Source organism: Barbus barbus, assembly GCF_936440315.1.
Source record: "Barbus barbus genome assembly, chromosome: 42".
In the NCBI taxonomy this organism is placed as follows: Eukaryota; Metazoa; Chordata; class Actinopteri; order Cypriniformes; family Cyprinidae; genus Barbus; species Barbus barbus.
Window position 1 is genome coordinate 20,816,670 of NC_136720.1, and position 13,240 is coordinate 20,829,909.

At 38.6% G+C, this 13,240-nt stretch overlaps 1 protein-coding gene across 4 annotated transcripts in view; it reads left to right on the plus strand.

The window, feature by feature from the left end:
• The window catches only part of LOC306861546 (signal peptide, CUB and EGF-like domain-containing protein 1), a 72,977-nt gene that overhangs the window by 22,559 nt on the left and 37,178 nt on the right, over positions 1–13,240 (plus strand). For all 4 annotated transcript variants that reach the window (XM_079403870.1, XM_079403871.1, XM_079403872.1 and 1 more), the window contains exon 5: positions 12,961–13,086. In XM_079403870.1, the coding sequence (XP_079259996.1) occupies positions 12,961–13,086 (126 nt within the window). The remainder of the gene's footprint in view (positions 1–12,960; positions 13,087–13,240) is intronic.

Consider the following 13,240-nt stretch of genomic DNA (forward strand, 5'->3'; position numbering starts at 1 on the left):
ATTGTTATAAGCTTGAACTATTTTAGTATATCTATAGATTTTATTTTAGGCAAGTCATGATGATTTGCTAAATTGCTAAATTGATCAAACATAAGTTATGATTAGCCTGCCGGACTGCCGCTGGCCGCTTGGTTGTTACCATAAGAAAGAAAAAAAATATTTAATGAACAAAAAATGCTCCAAACATTTTTCTAAATGAACTTAATAAAAAAACTAAACTAAATATAAACACTTTGCCATTACATACAAAACTGAACTATTTGAAAAAAAAAAAAAAAACGTTTGGGAGAAGGGGGGGGAAAAAAGACCAGTAATTCTGATAAGCTGTCGGACACGGGCCGGGCTAGGGCCTAAATTTGAGGCCCGCAGGGCTGTAGTACATTTTGTCATTTTAGAATGTTAAGTTCTACTTCTGTAGTTATTTTGGTGAAAGTAACTCAAAAGTAATACAGGAGTCATGTAATGCATTACAATTCTGAGACAGTAATATTGTAAGGTAAGGAATTACTTTTAAATAACAGTAACAAGTAATCTATAATGTATTACAGTTTGGAAGTAACTTGCACAACACTGGGGATGATAGATATAGAAGCGGACAGGCAGACTGAAGGATGAATAGAAAGAAGATAGACAGACTGAGGGATGAATAGACAGATGGATAGACGGGCGGATTGATAGATGGATAGATGGACAGAATGAGGGATAGATTCTATCTATCTATCTATCTATCTATCTATCTATCTATCTATCTATCTATCTATCTATCTATCTATCTATCTATCTGTCTGTCTGTCTGTCTGTCTGTCTGTCTGTCTGTCTGTCTGTCTGTCTGTCTGTCTGTCTGTCTGTCTGTCTGTCTATCTGTCTGTGTATATCGATCTATCCATCATCAATCTGTCTATCCATCTGTGTATCGCAGCGAGTTGAAATAGTAAGACACATGTACACAAGTACACACACAGAAGGAAACGATAAAGCCTGATAGCTGTGAGTTGTCAGAGACGTGTTTCCATTATTGTTTTTTTTCTTTCATTATTCTTTTTTATAGTTGTGTCTTAAACATTCCAGAGAAAGGGTGACTATTGTTTTTCTGGATCCCTCTAGTTTACACAGTTATAAACTGAGTTTCTGCTCCAGATGGCCTAGTGCCACTGATGAAGGAGTCAGAACAACCTAACCTAGTGAATGTAAACCCTTCACTTTCTGTCGTCTCTATACCTGCTCTGGATAGAAACAGATATATATATATATATATATATATATATATATATATATATATATATATATTATTACTATTTGTTCTTTTTCAGTACTTTGTTCAATACCATTTTGGACCTAGTCAAACTTTATCTGACTTTACGTGAATTTCCTTAAGATCTGATCATGCTGCTGTTACGTGTTCTGCTGACCCGAGCGGTCCAGTTTGAAAATGAATCCCTGGCTCCTAATGGGATTTTAAATATGGCACAAGATGTCCCCACATGTTGTGAAAATAATAACCTTGTAAATTCTTCTCAACCGCTGAAATCCTGGCACTCCTGGTGGGTTGTAAATTAGGACTTTACTTTTTTTTGTGCCCTGCCAACAGCCCGTCGGTTTCATCGGACTCGGAATGGTAAAGGAAAACCAATTGGTTTGGTAGTGTAGTGTGAATAAATCAGAACCTTTCCTAAATATTTAAAGGAATATTTTACCTAAAAATTAAAATCCTGCCATTATTTACTTGCCCCCGTGTCATTCCAAACATGCATTCTGTTATTTTTCATCTGAAACAAGAAGAGAAATTTTAAAACTGACCTGTATATATAGTGGCCACATCTGTCAAGCTCCCAAATTGACAAAAAAAGCTCTATACATACAATGCATACACATAAGTGATGCATTATATGACATGACAAGCTTCAGGTCTATCTACGTGTCTCTCTTTTTCTCTCTGACTGAAAAAAATCATTAATGCGTTGGCTCACCCCAGCGCCACCCCTACTGTTCAGACGCTGGCGGAGAAATGCAGGCTGATGATTTATGAGCATATGAGAGGAATACGACCCAAACACACACACACACACACACACTGCAGTCCTTTTCACACCTTCCATACCCTGAAAGAGAAATTATCCCATCTGCATATAAACATTAGATTATTGCAAAATCTTTCTTAAAGTGGACATTTCACATTTCCTACACTTGTTCTACATAAAACTAGGAACCATCTCATTTAGATGGGCATTGGAAGGTGCTGGAAATGTCTAAGTTAAAACCCTTGCAGATAGACTATATATTAGCTGTTTGGTGTCAGTAAAATGCATATTTAAAAAAATAATTATTATTCAGCAAGAATGCATTAAATTGATCAAAAGAGATAATGTCACAAAATAAATAGTCCTTTTGAACCTTCTCTTCATTAAAAAAGCCTGAAAATAAAAAATGTATCACGGTTACCACAAAGATATTAAAGGGGTCAAGACATGAAAAACCAAATTTCCCTTTATTTTTAATAGGATAATACTTCTAATTGGATCGTTTATTTTTAATGGCATCCCGGATCATGTCAGAGGATTGTTCGGAGCGTTTTGTTTTGTAAACGAGGCACAGTGTCACGGAGAATTCACAAAGAAATAGTTATTGAAAGATGAAGCATTACGAGATCTGACTGCAGCTGCCTCATAAACCATAAGTAAATGATTTAATAATGCTTTGTCTGAAAATGACCGTTTTATTTTGATCATGTTGTCAAAACACTCACATGCAATAGTGAGGGGGCATTAATACAGTTTCCTATGCAATAACATTAGCCAATCATTACAGTGCCTGATTACTGACAAGCCCCTTAAAACAGGCCGCTTTAGACAAAGGGCCAGAATGTTTAAAAATAGTCATTTTTCCCGCATATTTATCTGTTTTGTTTTTTTAAACCTAAAAAAAAATCCATGTCATGACCGCTTTAAGCAACACAGCTGTGTTCAACATAAGATATACTATTAAAATAGAAAACAGTCATTTTAAATTGTAATTATATTTCACAATGAATGTATTTTTGATCTCATAATTGAAACATTTCGAAAAATCAATCACAAATCTATCAAAAATATCACCTTTCTCTTTTCACCCTCTTTTCTTTTTATTCTCTCCCTTTCTTATTCTCAGTCCTGAGGAGGATACAATCAGAAAAGGTGGGATGTGGAGTGGGATGAAACGTTAGGATAAACAGTAGAAGGCAATGTGTTTATTTGGAGTGTGTGAGGAGAGGAAGTGGGCAAAATGAAGCCACTGTTAGCGCACACACACACACACACACAGAAAAATGTTCAGAAATATTAGATTTTATGCTGTTTTCATTAAAATACTAGCATTAAAATGGAATGGTCTTGGGAAGAAAGCTGTTGAGTGTGTGTGTGTGTGTGTGTGTGTGTGTGCATGTAAGTGTTTTAAACCTTTCACTCAAACACTGCCACCCGCTCTTGTCCCGAGTCGCCAGCAAACATCCTGCTCTGATGGTGGAATCCTGCAGGGTCACGGCCGAGGTCAAAGGGCACGAGCATAGTTGTGCTTGTAGTCCTAGTGATGTTTTTTTTTTTTGACATGAAATGGTGAATTATTTAGGACTCTTTAAGTGAAGTGTTTTGAGTGGTGTGTTGAGAACTATTTCAGTCCTTTCAGTCGAAACTTGGGCCATATTTAGGGTGGAAGAACTTTGATTGAACTGTACCAAACAGGTGCTGACAGCGAGTGGGCACTGAAGGTCTTGCCCACCGTCTTCCGCTGGCTATAAATACTGTGATTAAATATTAGCTTTTGAGGTGAAGTAACCTTCATAAGCTTCGGCATTTCCTCTTTTGCTCTTTTTATAGTTTTCTCTCTGTCTTTTCCCTAACAGTTTTTTGCAGAGCGATGCACTTTGACTGTTGCAGGTGGAGTCATGTTGGTAGGAGGGATGGACTGGCTATAAGGAGCATCGGAACTTTTCCCTTGACTTGAAGGCCAGCTGTTGAAACCTGTTTAAATATACAAAGCAAATATACTTAGATTTAAAGGAAGAAAATATTCTCAGGCTGGTTCACTTAAAGGGACTTCTCACCCCAAAAGGAGAATTCTGTCAGATTTTAAATTTTTTCAAATTTTGTCTTCAAAAAAAATGGAAAGCACCTTAAAAGTACACTCTAAGTCTTATAAAGTCATATGATAGCTTTGGGTACAGACTTCACTTACAATCCACTGCAACTGAAGCTCGAGTTCAGTACAAGAAATTCAGACTGGTTTTCAGTATGAACAGGTTTATTACAGTTAACTGGAAGTTCTGTATAAATATATAATATAAATATATCACTGATTCTTGAAATAAGGGACAAAACATGTCCCCCATCAAAATGTTACAATTTGCCTTAAAAAACAATAAATTGTTTAATTTAAAAAGGCTTTAAACGTTGGATATGAAAGACTTGTGTATGTTTAGATCCTTAGTTTTGTATATATTTATATTATTTCATAGTAATTTTATAAAATACCGGCACTGTACTATGAAAGCCCATGCAAATGAACTCGTCCTCTGTAGAGGTCACAGTATCAAACTGCAAAAAAAAGGGTTTTAAAATGCACAAAATGCACAAATATGAATATGAGGTTAATTGGATGGCTTAATAAAATATCACAAAATACTTAAAGTGAACATTGCATTATTTTATACATTAACAACAGCCTTTCAAAATCTGTCATCAATTCATGTCAACTCCGTCAGATATTTTTCAAATTTGAAATAAATCAGGCATATTTTGGTCAGCTTTAACCCTGAGGACCCCCTTTGACTTCTTTCTGTTGATGGATGCAGCAGTCCAACACATGGTCTCGTATGTTTTAAATTTTTTAAAATATTCAGCAAACAAGTTGAAATCCCTGTGGTCACAGCTTTTATGTGTCAACACTGTCTTCAAAGTAGGGATGATTTTAATCAAGAATTTTGAAATAAAAGTTGGTATTTTGGTTTAGTTTAGTGGCAGCTGGCAACTGAGGAAAATCAAAATGGCTACCATCTATTAGACATGATTAAGTTGAAAAAACATGTTGTTTTGTCAACTCCGTCAGACGTCAACTCCGTGAGATATTTTGTCTGACGGTGTTGACCTGTAAGCTGACGGAGTGGAAAAGTGCTCCAAAATACTCATTAAGTAATGTATAGCAACTACATAACATGATAATATGATCTAAGTATACATGTTGATTGACTTAAAATATCTTAATATATTTAAAATATATTAAGATATTTAAAAGATCTTAATATATTTTATCTGTACTGTAGGCAGACATGGCTAGACCAAAACTGTCAGTGGAGGAGCAAAGAAAAAGAAACAGAGAGTACCAGAGAAAAATGAGAGAAAGAATTAACAGTGACCCAGAAAGCAGAAGAGACCAGTTAGAAAAGGAGAGACAGAGATGGAAGGACAGGGTCCAAAACAAAACAGTAAAACAAATAGGAGAATTAGGACCAAGAGCAAAGAGGCACCGCAGAAAGTATTGGAGGAAAGCAAAGAAAAGGTCGAGAGCTATGCAGAATAGATGGCTAAATTAAATAGACACCCCACCAGAAAGTCCTCTGGACCAGTCACATAAAAACTCCTTTTTTCCTCTTCACTGAAGCCTTTTCAATCACGCATTGAAACTACACGTCCATTGGTTCGTGCAGTGCGATAAAAACAAACCAGTGGCACAGTGGCGGCGATGAGCAAGCCTATGGCTATGCAGCCCACCAAAATGGGGGGGCTTCTGGCTATATAAGCGGCCGCTTCACCGCCGCAACTCAGATTTCTTCGAAAGAAGCGACTGAGGCGTGCAGCTCATAGCACGGCCAAGAATGCAGTACTTGTTCCCATATCTCAGGGAACTGAGGTTACATTAGTAAACGAGTGTGTTCCCTGTCGATATTTCACTCGTACTGCGTCGTAAGACGCTGTATGGGAACCAATACAATCCCGCCGTGCTATGATGGGGAACGACTCAAACATGACTCCCATGGGAGGGCCCAGGGGAGTTAAAATTACACCAAGCACAGGCTGAGCCACCGGGTCAACCATGGCCTGGGTGTCGTCCCGAAGTAGACACTTAGTGCCCATAATATGGATCTTCCAAGAGAAGGAGGGCCTTGAGCAGAAATGGTCAAGGAATCCCAGAGATAGCTTATCTAGTCGGAACGGCGAATTTTAAGCAGAAAGGACCCTGGCCTGCAAGGCGGGGGACGTCCAGGTTGTAAAACCTCATAAATGTGGATGGCGAGGACCAGCCGGCCGCCTCACAAATTTCTGAAATGGACACCCCGCTGGACCATGCCCAGGAAGAGGCGATGCCTCTGGTGGAATGGGCTCTGACTCCAATGGGGCACTGCAAGCCCATGGAGGAGTATGCTAGGGTGATAGCATCCACTATCCACCTGGAGATACTTTGCTTCGTAACAGGGTGACCTTTAGCGCGGTTACCGAAGCTGACAAAAAGCTGTTCTGATCTTCTGAACGAGGCAGAACGCTCGATGTATACCCTTAGGGCCCTGACGGGGCAGAGCAGGAACGATTCCTGGTCGTCCATCGAGGGGGGGAAGCGCGGAAAGCAATATGACCTGGGCTCTGAACGAAGTGGAGAGCACCTTTGGTACATAACCCAGCCTTGGTTTCAGGACGACCTTGGAGTTGTTAGGCCCGAATTCCAGGCAAGCAGGGTTGACAGAAAGGGCCTGTAAGTCTCCTACCCGCTTAACCGATGCCAGTGCCAACAGCAGAGTGGTTTTAAACGAGAGCGATCTCAGGCTCGCAGATTGCAGTGGTTCAAACGGGGGGCCTCTCAAGGCCCTCAGCACGGTTGGTAAGTCCCAAAGTGGAACTGTACAAGGGCGAGGAGGGTTCAACCTCCTGGCGCCTCGTATAAATTGGACCACCGCACTACTTCTGCCCACCGAACGACCAGCAATAGGGCATGAAAAGCCGCTATGGCTGAAGCGTAAACTTTGATGGTGGATGGGGAACGCTGTTTGTCCAGCAGCCCCTGCAGAAACGAGAGAACCACTGGAACCTCAGAGGTGACCGGATCCAAATCACGGTCTTGTCACCAAGCCGAGAAAATAGACCATTTCAGAGCATAGAGGCGTCTAGTAGACGGGGCTCTAGCTTCTGCCATAGTGCTTAAGACACGCTCTGGGAGGACAAAAGGCTCCCGTTGAGCGGCCACACATGCAGGGCCCATAACTCGGGCCATGGATGCCACAGCATGCTGTTCGCTTGAGAGAGGAGGTCCCGTCTCAAGGGAATGGGCCACGGGGCTGCTTCCAGCAGCTGGAAAAGTTCTGACACCCACGGCTAGTTCCTCCAGAAGGGGGCTATTAGGAGAAGCCTGTGCCGTTGTTCCCTGACTTGTCTGAGTACCTGAGGTAGCAGAGCGATTGGAGGGAACGGGTAGAGCGGAAGACTGGGCATCCGTGCTCCTCATAAAATAGATTGGGCAGTGAGAGTTGTCTTCGGAGGCAAAGAGATAACTGATCGTACTAGAACGTGGTGTCCCCTTATGTCCCGCAGGAAGAATTGACAGGCACGGCACACTGCTAGCATTTCTAGGTAGTTGATGTGCAGACCCGCTTCCTCCTCAGACCAAAGACCGAAGGTCGGTTTGCCGTCTCACAGCACTCCCCAACCCTTGTTGGAAGCGTCTGTCGTGACAACTTTCCTTCTGTGCGCAAAGATCACACCTCGCTTCAGCCAGAAAGGGTCCCTCCAACAGCTCAGGGCTGATACACAGGCCCGAGTCACCGCTATGCGATGGCGACCGTGACGCCAAGCTGAAAATGGAACCCTCTGCTTCATGGGACGCATGTGAAGCAGACCCAAACGAAGCACTGGCGAAGCCGCTGCCATAAGGCCCAGCATTCTCTGGAAAGCCTTGAGCGAGTGGACGGTCCCTTCCTCGAAGGAGACCGCATGGCGCTGAATAGTCATGGCTCGTTCCGCTGAGACAGTTGCTGTCATCTGCACCGAGTCTATCCGTCCCGAACAGGCTGTTGGCTGAAACTGGAGAATCGAGGAAGGGGACCTTATCCGCCTCCTTCATCTCTGTCAGCGTGAGCCACAGATGACGTTCCAATACTACAATGCTGGACATAGACCGCCCAATGTGATTTTCATGTGTGCCTTAAAGATCCTGTCACCAGGTACTCTTTGTTTGAAGTTTGATACCCTTTCCCTTGATACTCTCTCCCTTTTCCATGTTAAAACTAGGTAAATATCTTTATTCAGTTTAATTCTCGATTAGTTTGTCAACACCGTCAATTGTGTGTCAACACCGTTAGTTATGCGTCAACACCGTAAGATGGAGGTTTTTCATTTTTATAAAAAAATGTATGTTTCATTTGTTCAATTGAGTGTGTTCATGCATTTAAACACCAACTTATCTACATTTATCAGTGTCTTGTGTGCACAAAACCATTGATTGTATATATTAAAAATGAAAAAATTTGTAAACTAAATGACGGTAATTTAAAATGGCTAATTCCAAAACAATATTAAATAATATTAAAAGTGTATATAATGCAATTTATCACTTAACCTTGCTAAGGCACACCATTTCTACACACTTAAAGACGTTACAGTGTTGTTGAATTGATCAAACACACAAAATAAAACATTTTCATGTGTCCGACGGAGTTGACAAATGTCAAGTTACTAAGTGAGTAAATGTAATTTTTTTAAAAAAGTGGTTAAATAAAAAACCTGTTCCTTTTCATGGTATGATAGATGAGACTCGTGTTTATGAAGATATCCAATTCAAATGAATGTAGTATGGATTTTTTGTTTGTCACTTTTCAAAAGTACTTTTGTCCCTTATCTCAAGAAACAGTGATATATATATAAATATATATTGTTTTTTATAAAACTAGCTAAAATTTAGATTAAAATGCAAAATATAAAAATAAAAACTGATTCAATATGTTAATAAAAACTATAGTAGTATCTTTATACTAAAATAACACTATTTATGTAATAATATTTAGTCATTTAATTCATTTTAAAACTGGTTATTATTTATTTATTTTAATAGTTTAACAAAATTGTAGTATATAATACAATATATCTAAAATGTGGGTAAAATATAAATGTGTATTTTAAAATGAAGTAAATAAATGTGTATTTTAAAAATGAAATTTTTTTTTTTTTTTTGCTGTCTGACTTTTTCCTCACTGAAGAAAACAGCTGCACCGTGTCAGGATAGAGGCTTAAAGTGTTAGTGTAAGATCACACTAAAGTCACCAGGTCTTTGTAAACCTCAGGTTCAGGAAAATACATAAGGAGAGAGAGAGAATAGAATCACACATAGACACTGGAATACTGTCTCTTTCTCCAGTCACTGTGACATCATTAAGGGTCACTGGGTTAGCCGGGGAACGTTCCAGAAAAAGGTCCACTTTAATGTTAACCGTAATTAATAAGCTTGTGTGTGTGTGAGAGAGAGCGAGAACTTGTGACAGGCTCTTAAGAAAGCTTGTGTTTGAAGAAGAGATTGGGGAGGGTTTTTGGAAAAGGCTGTTTTCAGTTGAAGGACATCAATGGTTGCTGGTGAAAAAAGAGCCTCATTGAAATTCATGGCTTAGTACCTATAGCATTGTGCATTTGGAGAGAGATTGAAAGTCTGACAGATTTCAATTAAAATGGCATTTACAAGAGATGGGAAAAAGGGGGCCTGTGGATATTTTTGTGTATGTGTGTGTGCGCTTGTGTATAGGCAACTGATTTTTAAAGTTAATTTCTTACTTTTAAACATTTATCCCTTCAAACATGATATTAGCCAGGGTTTTACTGTTACTGTGTAAAATGGTTACATCACTTCATGTTAGCCAAGGGGGTCATATTGTAATTTTCATAGTTAGTAATATTAGTTACAATTTTTTGTTGTGTCATAATTACCCTTTTAACCCTTTCTATGATCTTTAGAATTAATCATGTTACTGTGTCTTGAAGATAAAATTGCAATTTTGAGTAAGATCCGCTCCAGTTTACTTCAAAATGTCCCAAACAAACAATTTAGTTATGATTTGTATGATAAAAACAATAAAATTATTAAAAAAATTAAATTTTGTAGATGTTTTGGAAGAATCGGCAGAGCAGTAGGTGCTACACACGGACAGAAACAGCACAAAGTTTAGCAGGTTTTCATATTTGTTTCCTTGTTAGAAAGTTCTGCATTTTTTATTTCTAAAGATTATAGAATTTTATTTTACATAGACACCTTGAATGCATCTAATGAATGCATCACATGGACTCCTAAATATTTCTGTGTTGGCCTCACCTGCTAAAACAAAAGTTGTCCACCCTTATAAAGAGTTGTCGGATGTGGAGGCCCTCTTCGGAGGTCTTTTATTTCAAATTTATCAACATTACATTGATGTTCAGAGCTACAAAGACAGATTCCATCCTATTCTGTCCATCTATGGACATCTGAGACTGTTTCTTCGGGGCAGAGGAAACACTGGGTTAAGCTGTACTGTAATTGGTGTATAAATTATTATATGTTAAAAGGTGGCTTCCCTTTTGACATTGCATTTGGGGCTTTTAGAGCACTTATTTTAAGTGGTGGGTTTATGGGTAACAGAGCTCATGGACACACGGAGAAGTGTATACTGATATTAAACACGTATGTGCATGAGCTGGCTGTCTTTTTCTCTCAAGCACTCACTTAAAATTTCCTGTAATGCCTTTTTTTCTCACATTTTCTTGAGTGCTGCTGTGGATATACACTGATGGAGGAATGACAGTATAAGGGGTCAATATTTAGTTCCTCCCTTCCTCTCTGTGTTCTTGTGACAGCCGTGTGGCATGTTTAAAACTTTAGCTGGGCTGAAGGTCTTATGTGATCTCCAACACTTCCAGTTAAAACACCACCAAACCCAATGAAGTCTCATAGTAGTATTAGTCTGCCAGTCGCAGGCCTAGAGTAATGTTTGATAGTAAAAATGCTTCATAGTAGCACACATTCACACTCTCTTACTCTTGGGTGAAAAATGTGGCAGATCTCTTTGTCGTTTAAAGGTTTGACGACCTCTCCAAAGTCCACGTTAATTGGGCACATCAAGGTGTCCTCCAGAACGCCGACAGAAAAGCAGCCCATTTTAGGCTTTGTCCTGAGAGCACTTAGCGCTTCTGAAGAGGCTACAGAGGGGGCAGAGATGCAAGAACCCACCATGTTTCCACGGAGACTTGCTTTTGTGTACACACACATTCTTTTCTCATTGTTTGGCCTGAAGATGAGGAGGATGTCCATTAGAGAAGCCCAACAGTTCCTCTCTGTCATCCCTTGCCTGTGTCTTTTATTCAGGGCTTTTATGTTATCGTTTTGTTTAGGAAACTAGGAGGATTCGCTCAGGGCGGTGAGATGCTATGTTAGATAACGGGAAGGGAAAGAAAAAGCAAATTGAAATTTCTGTCCTTTTCTGAATTGCAAATTGTTAGTTTGTATATATCTAAACATACACACTGCCGTTCAAAAGTTTAGGATCAGTAAGATTTTTAATGTTTTTAATGTGGAGTCTCTTATTCTCATCAGGGCTGTGTCAAAAATAATGAAAGAACAGTAATATTGTGAAATTGGTTTCCTATTTTAATATACTTTAAAATATTATTAATTTCTGGGATGCAGCACTGAATTGTCATCAGCTATTACTCCAGTCTTCAGTGTCCCATGATCCTTCAGAAATCATTCTTATATGCTGATTAATTATCGTAAGTGTTGAAACTGTTGTGCTGCTAAATATTTTTGGAACCTGTGACCTTTTTTCTTTAATTCTTTGATGAATAAAAAGTTAAAAAGAACAGAATTTATTCAAAATAGTAATCCTTTCTAACAATATAAGTCCTTACTCTCACGTTTTATCCATTTAACACATCCTTGCTGAATAAAAGTATTAATTTCTTTAAAACAAACTGACCCCAAACTTTTGATTAGCAGTGTATATTGTAACACAAAATTTCTATTTTGAATAAACAGTTCTTTATAACTTTTTATTTATCAAAGAATCCTGAAAAAAGTATCACAGGTCCCAAAAAATAGCAGCACAACTGTTTTTAATATTGATTATAGATCAGCATAATTGAATGATTTCTGAAGGATCATGCCTGGAGTAATGATGCTGAAAATTCAGCGTTGCTTCACGGGAATAAATTATTTTTAAACTAAATAAAAATAGAAAACTGTTATTTTAAATTGCAATAATATTTCACAAATTTAGTTTTTTTTCTGTATTTTTGATCAAATAAATGCAGCCTTGATGAGCATCAGAAACTTCTTAAAATCTTACTGATAACAAACTTTTGAACGGCACTGTTTTATTACAAAAAAATACTCTTACAATTTGCATTGAATCAATCAAGAGTTTTCAAGCTTTATAAATTACACAAAAGCACATAAAAAGCTCCAAAAAGCATTATGGCTCCATTTTATTTTTTAAATATTATAATACATAATTTAATAATAAATAAAATTACAAAGCCAATAATGCTTGGAAAAAATCAACCAGTATGTTCTTCGTAATTTCTCTTTTTGTCTTCTCTGGAAGAAATGAAGTCATACGGGTTTGGAACGAAATGATGACAGAATTTTCATTCGTGGGTGAATTATTCCTGTGGGTGAAACAGGAGGAGAGATTTTGCAATCTCACAAGAAAATAGGGAAAAATGAAAGAAGAAAAAAGGAGTGTAGTTGTTTGCTGAGCACGTTGTCCGTGGAGAGAGTCTTTGTGTGTGCTTCCACGGGTCAGCCGGTGTCAGTGTTGTTCTGCGTGTGAAAAAAGGTCCTGTGGCAGAAACATTAAACTAATTTACACCACTCATAAAAATCACACGCTCATCTCCAGGAGCCTGCCAGAGGAGTGTTTGTAATGGGAAGATTACACGAATGTAACTCAGGTTTCTCTCTCTGTCTTTCTCACTGTCTTTCTTTCGGCAGATGGGATGAACTGTATGAATAAGCATCATGGCTGTGCCCATATCTGCAGAGAGACTCCCAAAGGTGGTGTGGCGTGTGAGTGCCGCCCAGGATTTGAGCTAGCCGAAAATCAGCATGACTGCAAATGTATGTATCAACTTACCGAAATTACTTATCTTACAAATATCAATCTGTTCCCTCTCTCAGAATCCTAAAAATGTCATACTTAAATTATGTAATCCCTGGCCAGAATATATATTATTTCAAATAAAAGTATATTTCCACATTTATTCATTTAGCT